We start from the raw sequence: 19,446 nt of genomic DNA, 5'->3' as shown, positions 1-19,446 counted from the left end.
TGTTTCCCATATTTGATTATGCAAAGTATCAAGCACCTTGAAAAACAGTTTTAAAGCCAGTGTCACATGAAGTTGAGTCTTAAATAAAAACTACTCATGTCATTTCTGAATGGAACCTCAGGTTACTATCTAATGCTAAAAAAAATCAATCCAGACTATGCTGTAATTTAGAGCAGGCTTTCAGTGACACTGCTAACGTGTCGGCATATTAATATTATTCTGCATGAGGTTGAGTTCACTTTAATTTGCAGCTTGAATGAAATGTGACAGCACATATATTGTATCATCTGTTAGTGTACAGCAGTTGCTGATTTCTTGTACATGTACTGCAGAAACATATTGCATATCATATGCACACAGGATTGGGACCCAGTGTTATTGTGTACTGACATTGTAGGGTTTCATTCAAATCTTTAACTTCAATAACCTAATTTACTATTTGTCATCATGATACAAACGTATCTCCTCTTTGTCTTTCAGCGATCTTAAAGAAAACACACATAAGCTTAACCTCATCACCAATGGTTAAAACGGCGCCGCGCGCTGTTGCGACAGTTTGATGGCGTGAGCGATAGCGTCAGACCTACAGTCCAGACCTGCGCCACCTGCAGGCACAAAGGCTGAGAGCTGCTGCAGTTAAGCCATCAGTTTGAGCCATCTGCTGACAGACGTGGTCCAGCGGCAGCTGTTGTTTCTGTCTGTCATGTTTGGGTTTCACATTTTAAATGTGAAAAATGTCATGGTTAGTTTTGATTGTAGAAATATTGATGAACTTGATGATAGTCATCAGTCTAATTTTTTAAGCACTATAAAAAAACGCTGAGAGAGGCTGGGTGGATATGAGGTTAACAGCCGGCTCTGTAAAGGCCTTCAGCTCCTTCTCTCTGTGTTCTGATTGGTCAGAGCAGGTCTGACTAATGAATCAGCTCCGACATGTTTTGACCTTCAGCGGCAATATGTCAATAGAGAAGATGTCTCACATTAACACTTACACTTAACGTATGACCATACTTATATTTGAGATTCACATGACTGAGCGTGCACATCACACTGCCAGCGTGCATTTCTGCCAGTCTACTTTTTACCATGTACAATGCTGTTTACCTTGATTTTACCTCAAAACTGTTGCCAAGGTAACTTTTCAGAGTTGTAAAATCATTTCTTCTAGTATTTCAAACCACTGCGATGTGTTTTGGCACCTAAAAAGCTTTTTGACACTGCTAACTTAAATGCAGACAAGAAACGCATCACGATCAATGGATTAATTCATCATGACACCCGGTCTACTTAAATTCCATTCCTACAGCTCATCACAAACAGGTTTTTGTAATTGCAACCACATTTTTCAATTAACATAAAGGAGACATGTTTTACAGTCTTCACACATAAATGGCAAATATGTCACTAATAGGGTCACACTGAACATATGAATTCACGGTCACTTCATTTACTGTTGTTTAATAATGTTTAAACAAAACCACCACCTTTTTAGGAAATATATCATATCAGAACATAATCATAATGTTACTACATTTTCTACAAAGATGTAATCGAGTTTGAAGTTTAGTTGAATGGGTAACGTCATTTTTTTAAGGGTTGAAACATGATCTAAGAGAGTAGACAAGCAGAGCTCTTAATCAGACTGTAAAGAGCACGAGCATGACAGGGCAGCTTTTTTTACATCACCATGTGTCCTCTCCACTTCTGAGACCAAAGCAAAGTTAAAAAGTGAGATGGACAAAAAGGATATATTGTCTAGCCAGATAACATTTCAGGGTGCCCACCATCCTATTAAACTTACAAGGACAGACCAGGCGAGGTGAATCATAGATGAAACAAGATCTCCGATTTCCTTCAAGAGCACTTCAAAGACCTCCAAAAGGGACAAAACCAGACGTTAGACTCTCCTCAATGAAAACCTAATGTCTGCTGAAGCTAAGCTCACTTCGTTTTCCCCTCTAAAGCAAAAAAGAGAAGACAGTAGGGATGAGGGTGAGAACGAGGGGGGTGCGGGGGAATTCCAGCAGTGTTTCCTCCGGGCATCCAGCCAATCTGCCGGAGCCTCCAGAGTTCATCTCCACCATTAAAACTCCATTTTAAATCTCAAGGCTCTATTTTAATAGCAGCTGGCCTCGTAAATCACTGCTGCCACACTCTCACAAAGCCGTACCTGTGGACAGGGGGCGCCCGTCTCCGCCTCAGCATTTTCAGCAACATGATTCCAGATTAAAAAGAGATAAATATCGACACTGCACAAGTTCTCACCTGAGTGTGACGAAGTGATAAGTATAGAAAGTGATGAAGTGTTCTGTCTAGTAGAGCTGTCCTTCCTCTGAGATGAGCCCTTCGCCCCTCCAGCTAGAGGCCGCGCTCCATCATGACCTAATCCGTACAAACAGTTTCTTCCCGACTGCTGTTGACCTAATCAACACGGTCTGCATACACTGACACTAATTCTTGCTACTTTTGTGGTGTACTCATTTCACATGAAGAGCTTTCTTATGAGCAAACACGTTTTCTTTACACTCATACGGTGTCACCCCCCCCCACACACACACACGTACTCTACATGCTTGAGGTTTAGTAATTTGAAGTGGATTTTTACCACACCACACTGTTCTTCTAGCTCGTTTAAGGAGGGTCTTTGCATTCATTCATAACCTACAAAAAGAAAAAGTATGTGAACCTTTTGGTATTTCAGGGTTTTCTGCATTATTTTGTTATGTGCATCACAAACTCAAAAGGTTTGAGTGTTTTTTGTCAGTTACAGTAGCTCTAGTCCACACCTCCAAAATAATGTTCTTAACTAATGCTAGCAGCTGACTCCAATTAGCTTTTTTGAGATAATTAAGATTCACATACTACACTAGCACTATAAGGTCAGACTTTTTTGTGCACATTATATGTATTAATAGTTTGATTTAGATGAAGATCAGATCACATTTTGTGACAAATTAATACAGAAAACCACGAAATTCCAAAACGATTCACATACTTTTTCTTTTCTTTCCACTAAGTACTTTGATTACTTAGTAAAAGCAGCAATTTAAAAGGTACCAAAGAAAAACTATACCAGTAATTTAGACACGTTACAGTAAAAATCCTTAGGGGAAGATAAAAACAAACAAACTTCTTCCTTTGTTACGGGGCTAAGACCTCAGAGTCAGCACAGAATGTGAGCTGGAGCTGCTCATCAGGACTGGTCTAATTCACACAGTACAAAGAAGTGTGTTCACCTCATCCACAGTGCTTGAGGACCTGGCTGCTGAAGGAAAAGCAGACTCTGGCTTTCTGTATTCTCCCCTGTAGTGGCTACCTTTACCATTTCAAGTGATGGATGGTCTCTTGTGTTTCCAGTCTTCATCAGTGCAAGTTCCTGCATATTTTGCAGCAGATGCAGTTGGTCTTTTCTCATGGTCGCTCCTTTTCAGATAGTTAGACTGATTCAGATATCAAACATCCAGCACTCCCTGTGTCTCACCTACATCCCTCCTGTTCTTTTACTTTGATACATATACCATGTGTGTCAGAGGCAGAAAGTCAGCTTCACATCACATCAGGGAACACGTGTCATATATCTGTAGATGCTGAACTATATTATTAGATGTTGATTAGATTTCTGATGCATTCTTTAATCTGTCGCCGGTTCTTTTCACTGATTAGTTACTTTTCTGAAATGAAGGATCAACTTGATTGATCCATTTTTAAAACTAGTTTTCTGGCCAACCCCACATTTCTTAGCTCTATTTTTATTCAACATGTCTGTATAACCCTGCTCCATCTGAAAGTGAACCTTTGTGCACAGCTACTGGATATATAGTGTACTGTAATTCACCCACCGCACCCCCTGAACATATAAGGACGCTGAGAGCGAACAGATTGTCCATCCTCCCCCCTCTCCCAACTCTCCCTGATCCTAATCCTCATTCACCTGAAACACGAACACACCTCCCTGCTGCTGCGGAGAGGGGGGGGGGGGGCAAAAAGAAAGGAGGGGGGGGAGGCAGCAGCAGGTAGGGATGGAGGGAGGAGGGAAGGAGGAAGCTGGCGCCTGCGCACTGCCTCTCCATCCCCTCCGCATCGCCCCGCCCCTCCTTCCTCCCTCCTCTCTCTTTTTCTGCAGCATCAGTACCACACTCCCCCCCCTCCCTCCCTCTCCTCCTCCTCTATCTCCCCCTCCCTTCTCTACTCTCTCTCTCTCTCTCGGTCGGTTTTCCTACCGGGCTGCTGCTGCTGCTTCACGCGCTGCGGGGCCACACTGCGACCGCACCGAGGAATAAGAGGAGAAAGCCGCGGACCAAAAGGGGGGCCAGCCTGAGCCAGAGCGGCGGAGAGGCACGATTTAACAAAAGAAGAAAAAACTGAAGAGGAGGGTTTGAACGCGCCGTCGCCGCACGATTAAAAAAAAAGAGAGAGAGCTGAGAAGCAGGAGAAGCAGCAGAAGGCTGAGCCGCGTCACACCGCGCTGTTCCTTCCTCCATCTCTCTGCGTCCGCTCGTCTGGGGAACTGAAGAAGAGGTAAAAACGAACAGGAGGACAAACAGGGGGGAAAATCTTGTTGGGGAATCTCGAAACGCAAAACGACGAACGACGCGGTGTCGGAAACCTCCCCCCTCCCCTCCCGGACCAGGGCCGATCTCCGTTTTCTAGCCAGCTCGGCGCGGCAGCACCATGAAGGACCGTACGGCGGAACTGCGAAGTGTAAGCTGAAAATTTCCTCTTTATTTCCATCCCTGTTGGCCTCCATATTCCCACCACCTTCTCCTCCTCCTCCTCCTCCTCTCTTCCCCTCGTTCTCCTTCCTCCTCCTGTAGCCGCGGCCTCGCCGCCTCTCCATCCGCTGCATCCGGATGCGAGCGGAGCGCAGAGGAGGAGAGGAGAGAGGAGGAGAGAGGAGGAGAGGAAAAAGCTGCTGAAAGCTTCATTTGTGCTCGTTTGGTGCCTTTGCGGAGGAGGTTTAGCGGCAGGTTGCGTTGCGGCTCTGAGCTTGTCATGCTGTGAATACAGAGTGATGTGAAAGTAGCTGCAGAGTTGAGAGAGGATGGAGCCTGAAATTGAGGCGTTTTTCCAGACGTTTGAATGATTTTCTTGTCGGGAGGAGTGGATGTGTGGTTTGTGGGGAGGTGAGCATCGGTTTCAGCGCAGACACCTTTATTTGCTCTGTTTGCCACCCTTAGGAGCCGATATTTGAGCGCGTCTCAGCGGGTTTAGACGCAGAGGCCCTGCTCAGGTTTTCTCCTCATGCAGCGCTGCATGCATGATGGGAAAACGGGTTCGGTTGTAAAACGTCCTCATCCATGCTAATTCGGCGGTGCATGTCCATTCATGTGTGCCTGGATGACCTGATGGAGGAGGAGGAGGAGGATGGATGAGGAGGAGGGGAGCTGACAGAAATGAGCCGCGGACCAAAATGCAGTGATTTTTTTTTTTTTTTTTTTTTTTTTCCGAGGCCGCATCCTGCATCCAGCGCGCGCGCCTCCTCCCTGATAGAGAGCCTCGTGAATGTGGGAGCATCAGTCCCGATCAGGCGGTGGGGGGAGGATCGATGCGCGGCTGGATGGATGGAGGAATCAGGATGCAGGTGCAGCGGCGCGGAGGACGCAGCTTCACCTGCTCCTTTTCCGCGTGCTTCCTGCTGCTGCCCCCGCTCGTGTACGGGTGATAGTGGACGGAAGGATAGGAGGACGGGGAGGGGGGGGGGGGGAGGAGAGGGTTGTGGGGTGGGGGGGCGTTCATTGTACCGAAGCCTCACCCATTTTATGACTGTATGGTTCTGCACCGGGTGAGACTGGAGGCTCTGCGGAGCGATGCGGTGCGGCACAGGGCGTCCTGGCCGCCGGTCGAGGGAACAGCTGATGCTGGCGGTTTGGGCGGAGGATAGTAAGGGGATTTTATTTTATTTCTTTATTTATTAAGGGGGGGGGGGGGGTCACATCAGCTGCTCAAACTCTGCAGCAGCCTCCGCGCGCCTCCCACCACCGCCACCACCCGGGTTCAACTGGGTTCGCGTCAGACACAGACGAACTGAATCCTCACCCAACACATCCATCTATCTATCTATCTATCTATCTATCTAATATCCATCTATCTATCTAATATCTATCTATCTATCTATCTATCTATCTATCTATCTATCTATCTAATATCCATCTATCTATCTAATATCTATCTATCTATCTATCTATCTATCCATCTATCTATCTATCTAATATCCATCTATCTATCTAATATCTATCTATCTATCTATCTGTCTATCTATCTATCTATCTATCTATCTATCTATCTATCTATCTATCCATCTATCTATCTAATATCTATCTGTCTATCTATCTATCTATCTATCTATCTATCTATCTATCTATCTATCTATCTATCTATCTATCTATCTATCTATCTATCTATCTATCTATCTATCTATCTATCTATCTAATATCCATCTATCTATCTAATATCTATCTATCTATCTATCTATCTATCTATCTATCTATCTATCTATCTATCTATCTATCTATCTATCTATCTATCTATCTATCTATCTATCTATCTATCTATCTATCTATCTATCTATCTATCTATCTATCTATCTATCTATCTAATATCTATCTATCTATCTATCTAATATCTATCTATCTATCTAATATCTATCTATCTATCTATCTATCTATCTATCTATCTATCTATCTATCTATCTAATATCTATCTATCTATCTGGGTGTGGGAGTTAAGATATATTTTTAGTGGTGGTCGAAACCTGATCAATATTATCTGATCAATAGATCAACAGCTGAATGTGTGTGTGTGTGTGTGTGTGTGTGTGTGTGTGTGTGTGTGTGTGTGTGTGTGTGTGTGTGTGTGTGTGCAAGTGATTTGCATTAAAAAAAAGTCATAGCCCCTGAGCTGCCTGGAGTTTACCGCACTGCCGTCCATCTATCCCCCGTCCTCTTTCATCACTTCCTTCCACCTTCTACCCTCATTCTTCCACACGTCCCTCGGTCCATCCCTCCATCCTTCTGTCTTTCCATCTTTTTCTTTTAGTCCATCTCGCTATTTCATTTTGTTTCCATCTTTCATGCTCTTGTTTTCTGCTTTTTCTCTCTTTCATTCTCCCGTTCCCTGGATCACCTCATCCTCTACGCCTTCTCTCCTTCCTTCCTTCATCTATCATCCTTCTACTATCATTTCTATCATCACTGCTTCATTACTTAGTTTAGCTTTCGTCATCCTCTCCTTCCTCTTATCACTTCAATCTTCTATACTGCTTTTACTCATTTCCAGCCCTCCATCCTCTTCCTCCCTCCATTCTTTTCTTCATCTATCCATCCCCCACCAATCACCTCCATCGCAGTATGCTCCTGTAGACATCTTTCCATCTTCTTTTCTCTTTCCTGTTATATTATATCTTTTATTTCACCTCTTTCTTTTACTTTTGCTGCAGTCGATTTTTCTCACAGAGAATGTTTTAAAGAAAATGTGATTGAATCCTTGTTTCCTTCTGTGAATATGAACTGATTGGTTAATGGAAATAAACAGCTTCTAAAGGTAATTCTCTGGTTGGCGACATTTTAATTCCAAGTTTGAACTGGAGAATGCACATTTCAAGCAATTCCCTTATTTGATTGTCTGCAGCAACAATCAATAATCAGCTAAACGTTACCAATGAAATACAGCGCTCCTTAATAAAACTGTCTCTAACCACTGATGTGACCAGAGTTCACTGCAAGAATCCAATCAGTAAATTAGCACTTCATTTAAAATTATGGAGCCATCCACTGCCATCTGGTGCTATTTAACGATCATTCAGACAAAATCCAAAGTACTAAATTCAATGAACAGTACTACACAACATGTCGGCTTAACTGGAGAACAAACAACAGTCCACACTAAACGTGCTATAATTACTGTAGGTCAGTAGATAACTGGTAACGGCGTTCCCACAAAGACTGGTTTTATATAATACAAATGTCCGACATTATCTACCTGATGGGTGCGACATGCATGATATTTACTGTGGCTAACGGTAGTCCGGCTGCTGGAAAGACCCGTACAGCTGGGACATGTGTCAGGGATGCACAAACACTGTTGCACCAACTTTCAGTCCAAAAAATCTACAGTTACCCCCTCAGGTAAATTGCTTGTATACTCAGAGCAGACGGGGGTGTCGCTTATACAGTTCATTATTTGTGTTGATGATGCTGAAGCATGTTAAAGATATGCGTTGACAAGCAGAACTACTGTTGAAGTTTGGTGTAAGCAAAAGCATCAGATAGCTGCCAGAAAACTATGTTCTGCTGCAGTGTTTTTACAGTGCAAAATTTCATAAGTCATTGCCGAACTTAAAATCAACTAAAAATCATTTGGAAGACATGGTGGAAATAGAACATTTCTGTTTGTTTTATGTATATAATGTCACTCTCCTTATCTTATCAGCATGTGTTCGCAACAGGTTTTCAGTGGTAGAAGTAGTGAGATCACCACAATAAAAAAAAAGTAGAGTATCAGATTTAAAACCCCATAAAAGTGAAATTAGTCTTCATGATTGCTACATTGGTATTATAATAACTTAGTTTGTTACTAATGAATTTACTGTTCTCCTCAAGTTGGAGTTAGTTTGAACTTTTTTCTGTTTAGTTAGTTATTAAAGTCTGGTGCTTCACAACCTAGAGGTCAGTCCCCTCCAAAGAGTCACAGTTTTTCTAAAGATTATGCTCTATGTGAAGCACAGGAGCGTTTCAGTTCTTTGGGTTTCAGATAGCCTGAGATGTTTTAATAAGCTGATCTGAAAAGATAACAAGGAAACTGACAACTGTGACACACTTACTTACTGGAAGCAGTCACAACCCTAAAAAACCTCAAAGACAACCCATATATTTAAAACAAATGGAAATACCCAAGTAAAGTAGGAGTATCTCATAGCCATGTCCATCCATACATGCATCTAGCAAGTTTTCACCATCCACTCCTCTATCCTCACTTATATCCGTCCCTTATTTCTCTTTCTATCATCTCTTCTCCCTCTCATCCCAGCCTCCTCTCCCACGGTGCTGCACTTCTCTCGCCCTACACTTCTATTCTGTCTGTTCTCCGCATCCTCTGTGTGTAACAAACCCCACAGAGGAACAATGTACACCATGAGTAAATCCCCTCGTCCCTCCACTCAGTATCCCCTTCTTTTTATTATTTTTTTTAAATAAATGAATTCCTCTTCTCCCCGTCGGCCATGTTGGATGATAGGTGGAGTGAAAGCCACCTCCAACTCACATAATCCCGCCGGTAACAGATGCTGCTGTATCATGCAGCAGCAGCAAGCAGCAAGCAGCAGCTCAGTAGTAATAATTATATTTTTATGTAATCGTCCACATCACAGTGACGCATCTGCCCGCTCTCCTCCTTCTCCTCCTCCTCTGCTGCTGCCTCACCACCGAGCAGCTCCGAGCCCAAACGAGCCTGAACGAAAGCCACGAGCATGTGAACGTAACTAGGAATCAAGAGGGGTGCCATAACTGCTAATGAGGATGGAAAAAAATGCTTGCTCACTGTTTTTTGCTGCAGCAAATGCTTTGTCATGTTAGACCACGTTCACTCTCTGCATCAGGTTATTTTGGGGAAACATGGTTCAATTTTACAGAAACACTTAAAGGTTTTTAAGACATTTGACTTGATGTTTTTGCATAAAAAAATAGTGATATAGTGGTTGTATGGGCCTTGACTCTTGTTTATCAGTAGTGAAAGTAGTATAACTTCGGTGGAGTACTTTAAAGCCTGCACGTAGGATGTTGATGTGGCTGGATGGTTGAGCAGTACCCACCCTCTTTTACTAGCCTTTACAAAGTTATATTTGTTTGTCCAACCAAACAACACCGCCTCATACTGTATATTATATTATTTTGAGACTTATGTGCATATTTACATCATTGTTTGACAAAATAATTAGTTTTGAAAAGAAAACCACACATTATTTGTTGTTTTGTGCTGTTACTGCAACATATCCCATCCCATCTCATTGATTATAGCAGAAGAAGGACGGGATGGGGGTTTAGGGGTGGGAAGTAGGTACATAATTCACCCTGAGTGGTGTCATATGGATGAAAAGAAAGCCATGTGTTACTGCAGCTGCACACACACACACACACACACACACACACACACACTTACACATACAGTTTGTTCACAACAATAAAATTAATTTGCAATCTGGCCAATCAGATTTATCTCCGCATCACATCATTATATTCATCACTCAGGCTACAGATAAATCTAATCTACTGAAAAAAATTAAAAATAAAAAAAAGTCGCCTGAGGTCTATTTAGTAGCTGTTCTGGAGCTTTTGTATCATATCACATGACCTTTCTCAGCAGATGGAGTTTGCTCAGTTGTCATAAAATTGTGGAACTTGCAAATTTCCCCAAGGGGATAAATAAAGTATTCGTTATGTCTTACTGAGCAGTGTAAGGACTTTTTCAGGACGTTTTCCATATTGACGTAAACATGAGGTTCAAATATTCTATTTGCATTACAGGTACTGTGTATCTGACAGGTCCTATTTTTAGTCATTATCATAACTCAGATAAAACAAAAATGCATGTGTGTAATCACACTCGTGTACAAATGTTTAAAAACTACCAATCTAACTTAAAGCTCGAATCATGTCAGCTGATGCTGTGCTTGCACATTTCCAAACTAGAGCACAAACAGTGTTGACACACAGTGTGCCTCAAGCATCTGGGAGCCCTTGGAGGTTTAGGAGCTTTGTGCAGTTGTCATTTGTCTGACTAACGTCTACCCATGTTTATCTACTAACTTCTTTTCAAGATCATTTGTTGTTTGAAATATATGTAGGTCCCTCTAGAAAGATCACCCTGATTATCATATATAGATAATATAAATACCACTTCTATAGTGTAGTCATGCTGGGAAACCTTCCCTGAGATAACATTATTACTCCTTTTACATCAGACTCCACTTAACAAAGAGCATCTGTGTTCACGCTATAAGATTTAGACTTAAAATGTAATAATAAGAAAAACTGATGAATGATGCAGTGAGCAGGTTCATAAGATGGAGTTTTTATTTGACTTGATTGATTTTCATTGACTTTCAGTGTAGTTGGGAAACAAGGGTGTAGACATGAGATGGATGAATGCTGAGATATCTTTATATGCAACAAAGTGTCAAATGGAAATGAGTACATCAGCCTTAAAGAGTAGAATAGAATGATGTCTATCAAATCTATGTCTATCAAATCTCTGAAGGGTGGTTTGTTTTGTCCTCCTGCAAGCACCAGGTGGGTGGGTGTGTATTTGGCTTAGTGTTTGTTTGACTTTGCAGAGCACACACACACACACACACACACACACACAGACACCTGCTGCAGACAGACGGCAGGCTGCTGCCGTCTCGTCTCCTCTCTCTGTAGTGACTTGCTCAAGGGCACCTTGACGGCAGTGGTCTGACGCTTCCTGCTCTCTGACGTTTGCAGACACTTTCAGATAAAAAGTTGTGTTGTGTTTCTTTTATCTCTTTCTAAAGCAGATATTAAATTACATGACTTCAAACTTGACATTACTAAAACTACTGTTATATTTCAAGTGTTAATGCTCTCATTAACACATGCAATCATTTTGAACTGAATTTAACTGTTTTCTAATGGCTGTATCATATGAGAAACATGTTTTAATGGCTTGAAACTCTAACTGCAGAAGCAGTATATTATAAATATTATAATATTATAATACAGTGCACACTGTGTGTAGTTTGGAATTGAGGCATTGGAGCCTGTCATTAACTGTCTGCAGGATTTCTTTTCAAAGACTCCACCAACTAATGAGCTTCTTCAGGTAATTTCTCACATCACCTGCAGAGGAGGAATCAAAATCTGCAGACTTATTAAAATAATATGCAGATTGCTTCCATTTTATAACTCTTGGCACTATTTATTTAGAGCTATCATACATACATACATGACAGAAGCACACTGTAGCACGCTGCAAGAAGCAGTTGGTGTTCGTGCTGGAAATATGTTTATAGCGACATGATGCCAATGATAGCTAGCTACTCAATTCGAAGGTCTGTAGTGTGTGTGTGTGTGTGTGTGTGTGTGTGTGTGTGTGTGAGTGCCAGTGACCATCCTTCATCCAACTCAAGGGCAAACAAACCCTTCCTGCTGGCACGCAGGCGGTCACTTTCACATCCTGACTTTCTCTGCTCATATGATCTTCTCTGGCTGTGGTGGCTTTATTGGGATCTGTTTTATATTTTAGTGTTTATTAATCAGTGTGTGGTGCTTTTGTGGCAGCTGTTTAAACCCTCAGTGTGTTTCGGGCCAATGGTTTTTAGCTCACATGCTTCCCACTCAAACAGAGATGAGATAAAGTCGGTTAGATTGTTGTCAGATTAGATAGTCTGCACTCTAACACATGCTTATACTATAAGTGACGTCTCTCACGTGTCCCCATTTTCTTATGCTGCTTTTGTGGCCCAGAATGTACACGAAATACATCCTCATGTTCCCCTTTTCCAAGAATGTCCCAAATTTGAAAAGAAAATGCAGCAAATGTCCTCAGTTTCCATAAAATATCTTGTTTTTTAAAACTTGCTTCACAAGATTCTTATAACTTTTCCAATGTCCTCACTTTCCAGTAACCAAAACCAAATTCTAACCCTAAAACCTAGTTCTAACCACGAAAACACAGTTTGAGATTGTGATGCCAGGCTAAAATGTCCTTACAAGAATGATATTTGAACAAAATGTTTTCACACATAGAAATAAAGACACACACACACACACAAACTCTCCTCCTACATATTATTGAACTTGCAGTGTACAGTATGCTGACTGAAGAAAACCCTGTGTACTGTGTGTGTGTGTGTGTGCGTGGGCAGATTGGTCAGTGGGAGGTTGGTCATGTGATTAATGGCAGCATCTCCATTTAATGGACCTGAAATCATTGCCAGCCTCTATCTTGTGTGCGCGTTTCATGTGTTTGCCTGTGTGTGTGTGTGTGTGTGTGTGTGTCTTTTTTATGTGTGTGATGTCCTCATGGATTGTAGATGCACCCATCCCCCATCCACAGCTCAGTGAGCCGCTTCGTAGCAGCAGCAGCAGCAGCAAACATCCTCCTCCCCTCCTCTCCTTTGAGGATGATTTATTTTATTCATTCAACATCTAAATATTAATTCATTAGTTTAGCCAATCACCCAGCAGCTTGTTTTAATTAATCAGGGGCTGGAAAGGTTATTAGCAGGATGGTTTTCAGTGTGTTGAATACAAGCCAAGTTTGTCTTCACCTCTGTTGCAGACTGATGGGAAACGTAGGCGAGGCAGTGATGTCATGCTGATGTCACAGGTCTGATAAGAAAACATGTGTAAGCTCCAGCTGCCATCACCGTCTGAGTCAAATTCCATTTTGTTTTGACCGACCTTGTGATATATTATGTCCTCTGACTGATGTTCTGTTGTTTGCTGTCAAGTCAGAAATATTTACATTTTCAGAAAATACTAATTTTGCTGTTGTAATCACCACTAGTAGGAAATTCTGTATTATAAATTATTTTGTAATTAACAAACCTGTGGCACAACACAAGGTTGGAGAAAATTAATAGGATTTTTACTGCAGGAACCAGACACCTCTAAATCTATTGGATGATTCATATTCAATTATGTTTCTCAATGATGCTAAATAGTTATTTTTTGGAGGTTTATACTGGTGCGACTGGTGTCTCATTCTGTTGCGTTTGACATTTTGTTTAAATACACCGTAGCAGCACAGACATCTGTTTTCTGGTTTGAGACATGATCCTGGTGCTGTACTTCTGCATACTGCATGTGTAGTGGGTCTATATTAGATCCAGTGGAGGAAATACAGTATAAATAGTCCTGGCCCAAAGTCATTACAGGCAGCTATTGAATTGAATTAAGGCATTAAAAGGTTGGTAGATGGCTGAACCGAGTAGCACTAACTGTGCCTCACCTCTCTCAGCCAGAGTGTGCCCTTCCTTTAAATAGATTCCTGCAGCTAATGCCTGACAGGAAGCTGAGCTGTGTGCTACCATTACCTCATACACAATGTTAAAGAAAAGAAAGCAGAACTGGGCAGGAAATAAAACACCACTTTAACTGCTTTCTTCTGAGTCTACGTGGTGACTGGAGAAAGAAGAATTCAGGTGAATTAGTAGATGTATCAAGTAGATGCATAACAATAATATAAAAAGAATTATAAGGACAGTTCTGAATATTGGATTATTATTATTATTATATTGGACAGATAGGTAAAATAACTCATTAGTAAGTAACATGAGACATAGCAGGAGGCACTAGGGCCCATCTTAAATGACTTATTTTCAAAACACTTGAAACTTGGGAAGAGCCACTCCAGACTCATCTCAAGGCAATTCACATATTAAGGTTAAAACTTTACACAGTTACAGAGAGAACCCAACGAATCACCTCTAAACAAGCACTAGGCGACAGTGAAGACCTCCAGCAGAACCAGGTTCAGGGTGGGCGGCCATCTGCCTCGACCGGCTGGGGTGAGTGGAAAGTGAAGAGAGAAAGGAAGAGCAAACACAAAAGTATTTAATCCTTTAATAGTTAAATATGTTTATAGTAAGACAACTCCAGCCTCATAGATTCATACAGTATATCAAATATTGTATGTATACTGTGGCTGTCTCCATCACAGTCGTGGGAATGTCTGAATGAAGTCCTGAGGAACATAACAGTGACCAATGTCTGGAGGATTTCCTGACAGTCCCTACAGAAAGCCATCACTTTAACAGATGGATGAAGCTAGCTGTGTTTTACGTATGCCAGGACTCTTGTCTATAGCTACAGCTACTGGAGTGGGTACCGTAGGTACACGTGTGTATGAATTCAGAACAACCGTGTGAAAATATTAGTCAGGAAAGAATCAGAAAATTCAAAGTGAAATCACAACACGACAGGTGACTGAAAGGTGACTCCTCCCACGGCTTCTCTCTATAGGCTGAAAATGAGGACAAGTCACTGCATAAATTACCAAACGTTCCCAGTGAGGTCACACTGCACCCCAGAGAGGACGATGCTGGGCGGCAGATATGATGAAAGTGTTTCAAATAATATCTTAAGTGGGATTTCTTTCTGCTCACACCGTCATTAAGAAAATCAGATCTGTGTCACGTATGAGAGATAAATCAGATTTGGGTCGCAATCACCTGCAGCCTGATCACACACACACACACACACACACACACACACAGAGTAACATGTTACCTCTCTCTGGGGAATAGGGATGGAGGAATGGAGGAATCAGGACGGCTGAACATTTCAGGAACACAGGAAATTGATCCTGAAGGACGTTTGCGTCTTTACATTTTAACCCCTCAGTCACCAAAGGGAAGAGACAAGAAAATGAAATGTTACTTAAGAATCACATTATGCTTATTTGTTAAATAACATTTAATGTAATTTATTAGATGTGAAGGTCTAAAATATATTTGTCATATAGTCTTTAAAAAATGTAACAATGAAGATTAATATTATTCTTATTAGTGTTTAATCAGCATCAGGCAAGCGCTGTAATAATGAGCCTGCTCCGCTAATAATTAATCACATAACCGTAGCCTCAGAGAGTGAAAATTAAAATCATCCTTTAGTGTCACAGTTCACCTTTTTACTGCTGCCTGTCGCTCCATCTGTGTGTGTGGTTTTTTTTTGTTTTGTTTGTTTATTTGTTTTGTTTTGTTTTGTTGTATTCAGGGGTTGCTCAGTGAAAACAGAGTAAACCTTCCAGGCGTCACTGATTTCTCCATCAGTGATTGCTTCTTCAGTTTCTTCAGCTGTCTCCTCAGATCTTAGAGCAAACAGGACAACAGAGTGTCTGGTCTAATCTAGTCTCTCCTCGAAGATCGGGTTTACTGTGCTTCTGGTTTCTTGTGGATGTATTAATTTTTATCTCCTAACTTTGTATCTGATGAAGGTGCACCAGGGACTGGATGCTGTTACAGAGTATTAAAGAGAGAAGTGGGAAAAAAATATTATTTTTCAACAACTTTAGACACCTTTCACTTATAATGTGAAAGCTGGTCACTGTTGATTATAAATTGCAATTTAATACATGTGATCTGGTTTAACAGAGGGATCTGGAAACACTGTACACATGCAATGGTTGCTTGCAGATGGCAAACTGGAAGTGACATAAGTGTGAAACGTAAAAGAGAAGGGAAACATTTTCATGTTATGAACTTAAAAAAGGATGGCAGCTGTATGAGAAATGTGACAACATGTTTGGTTGTCAGCACTTGACACACCGTGAGAGCTTTGGTGACCACACACAAAGACCAGAGGTGCAATAGATACTGGCTGCATCAAGTAATTTGATTTCAATCACACTCACACAGTAGATCTGAATAGCAGACGTTACTGCTGATATCTGCACATAGCTGCAGCGAGTTCTACAGTGTCCCTCGTTCCTCCCTCCAAGTTCACAACCAACACAACCATCTGGTAAAAGAAAACCACTGGATGCCGTGTTCATGTTTTTATCCAAAGGCAGACAGAGAGCAGAGAAATGAGAGCGTGAAGATGAGCAGAGGATGAATGAGTTAATAGAGTGGAAACCAGGTGACCCGGTTAGTGAGGTGAGGCCTGTTTAGAGAATCAGCTGAATGAATCTAACGCGCTCACATTAATGCTGCACTATACAGCTTCAAACGCTGAGAGAGAGACCGAGAGAGCAGGTAGACGAGAAGTGAGTCATTCATCTTCATCATCTGAGCTACAGCAGCTTGTTAATCCAGGCGTGACAACTAAGGGAGCACTAATCGGGCGTCAGGAGATGGACGGAATTACTTTTATTACAGACCTACATTTAACCTAGACTGGTCTAAAATAGTTGACTTTGTTGTAACTGAGATAAAAGTTTAGTTTGCTGGTTAATTACTATTCACATTGTTAGATGATAGAAATGATTAATAAAGCTCCACATCCCCATCAGTGCAGCAGCAGTGAAATCTAACAGGTTTCCCAGGATGCATTGAGTCACTGAATCAATAGATAATCTTCTAGTGTTAGTCGGGTGGCGGCTGGCAGGCGGCCTGAGAGTGTGTGTGTGTGTGTGTGTGTGTGTCCTCATAGCAGCATGTTGAAAACCTTGTAAGGGCTACGGGTTATTTCTAGCTAGCATGATTATTTCTTTAAACCAGTGTTGTTGAAGTGAGACTTTTACCTGATTCCTACCAGTTTACTGCAGCAACATGTTTCATTAAATGACTTTTAAATAAGAAATCTTGGCAAACTACATAATCTGAGAGTAAAGGGGGTAAGAGCTAAAGCCTCAATCCTCAGAAGAACTGCAGCAAGTTCTGCATGATGCTTGAAACTTATCTGCCAAGTAGAAAAAAGTAAAACCAGGTACAAAGTGTCCATTTTTTTCTTGCTGCTTATCTGCAGTGGGGTCACAGTGGCAGCAGTTTCAACATGGTAGCTCAGACGTCCCACGGTGTGGCAGCACATCTTGATTTGATTTAGATGTTTACTGCACTTTGTATAAAGCATCCCTGGATAACACAGGCTATTAAAACTTCACACTTCATCATGTGTCATACACTGGACTAAATACACACGATCACATAAAAGGGGCATAAATACATTTTTCTGAGCATCATAAATCAGTGAAATGACTCTTTTTTTATGGTCGGAATTTCATCCACTGGCTCCAATAACATTTGGAAAGTCACATGGTCCCCTACTCTCTCCTCCCTCCTCTGCCTTAATCTTCCCCCACCTCCCCCCGGCTTCCTTCTCTGTCTTGCCTCTTTTCGTTTCCCCTTTTTTCTCCTTCCTCTCCAGCTGCTCCTCCCTTCTTACCTCCATCAACCCCTCCTCTCCTCTTTCTGTCCATTACCATACCCCATAAAAGCCCCTTTCTCTTTTTCTTTCCACTTCTTTTCTTCTCCTCCTCTTCTCTTTATTTCTTCCGTTTGTCCCTCTGGCGTCTCCTCAGCATAGAACAACAAGTCAACGGCCGTCTGACGATTTATTTATAGACCTAAAGAAATAAAGAAACAAGACAGACTTGTCCCCTGTCCGTTTCTACTTTGCTTCTCTCCTTTCTGTGTAGTTTGATGTTCAAATATCTCTAAATACTACAGTACCCATGAGCCTCTGCTGCTTAAACCTATCACAATATAAATGAATTCACCCCAGATTGATCCAGACCTGGTTTGTACAAAATGTTATCTTAAGCTTGTGGTTGTATGTCAAGGATAATCTGCAGGAAGATCTCAATCACTCAGAAGTTTAATAAATTATTTATTATAGCGTGGCCCCATGCTCTCCTGTTTTTCCCCACTTTGACTCACTACTCGCTTACAGATTGCATCTAGCAGGTTTTCAAAAGTAATTTTCCTCCTCTTCCTGCAGCTGGATGCTGAGCTGACAAAACTGAACAAATGGACACGTTGTCGTGTGGAAGCAACAATCAGTGATTCATTTACATAATGTGACATGTTGGATGAGGTGGAGACAAAAAAGAATAATTAGAACTGTTAAAATCAGCAGGGCACCGGGTGGTAGGAGGTGAACAGTGAGGACATCGCGTGTCTTAAAATCACGGATTTTCACGTGTAAACTTTAAATGACGTACAAATAGGAAGGAAATAGTCATTCACTCATCGGCTGTAGCAGCTTATCCTCAAGGGTTGCATGGAGGCTGGATTCTGTCCAAGATGACACTATAGGTGAAATTAGCACAGATGGACAATTTAGAGCTGCCAATTCATCTAAGCTGCATGTTTTTTGGACTGTGTCTGAGAACCCATGCAAGCACATGGATGTGAATGCAAATTCCATCCCGGAAGGTCCCTGCCAGTCAAAAAATTTGAACCCAAAACCTTCTTCCTGTGAGGTGACAGTGTGAAACGCTGCACCATGAGGGGCTGATCAGTTTAAACGTTCGTCTTTACAGTAACTTTTACTTAGATCTCTTTCAGTAGAAATATGCTCTCAAACCAGGAAGAGTTCAGCTCAGGATACAGCAAATGAGGGCTTTTTGTGACCAGGTTAGTTCCCAAGGAAAAACTCCTATGATAAATTGTGGGCTACTGAGCATTAGCCTGAGGTATTAAAGTCCCTGCTTTAAACAACTCATTTGCAACAGGAAATACAATATGTTCTGAAGTAAACGGTGCGTGGACATTGTTTTATCAACATAATGAGGAAATATTATTTCCATCTGGCAAGTCACAAAATGTTACTACTGAACAGAATAATGTTCACTGGAAGCAGCGATTTGGCTGCAACACAACTTATTTAATGAATTTTCATAGCTGCAAGTTGAATTTGCTGTTTTAATTTCTAATGCATTCATGGATTCTGTGGTAATAATGTCGTTGCTGTGAGATTGAAACACTTCCCGAGCAGCAGACATGTTTAGACTGACATCAGCGAAACAAGCAGAACATGAGATCTA

At 41.6% G+C, this 19,446-nt stretch overlaps 1 protein-coding gene across 1 annotated transcript in view; it reads left to right on the top strand.

The window, feature by feature from the left end:
• Positions 1 to 4,236: 4,236 nt before the first annotated feature.
• stx1b (syntaxin 1B) overlaps positions 4,237 to 19,446 on the top strand; it is a 46,481-nt gene continuing 31,271 nt past the window's right edge. The window contains exon 1 of the mRNA XM_026355554.1: positions 4,237 to 4,701. Coding sequence (XP_026211339.1) covers positions 4,672 to 4,701 — 30 coding nt within the window. The 5' untranslated portion in view covers positions 4,237 to 4,671. The remainder of the gene's footprint in view (positions 4,702 to 19,446) is intronic.

This window comes from Anabas testudineus, chromosome 8 (genome assembly GCF_900324465.2).
Source record: "Anabas testudineus chromosome 8, fAnaTes1.2, whole genome shotgun sequence".
Taxonomy (NCBI): domain Eukaryota; kingdom Metazoa; phylum Chordata; class Actinopteri; order Anabantiformes; family Anabantidae; genus Anabas; species Anabas testudineus.
The sequence above is the reverse complement of the archived record's forward strand: the minus strand, read 5'-3'. Positions and strand labels throughout refer to the sequence as shown.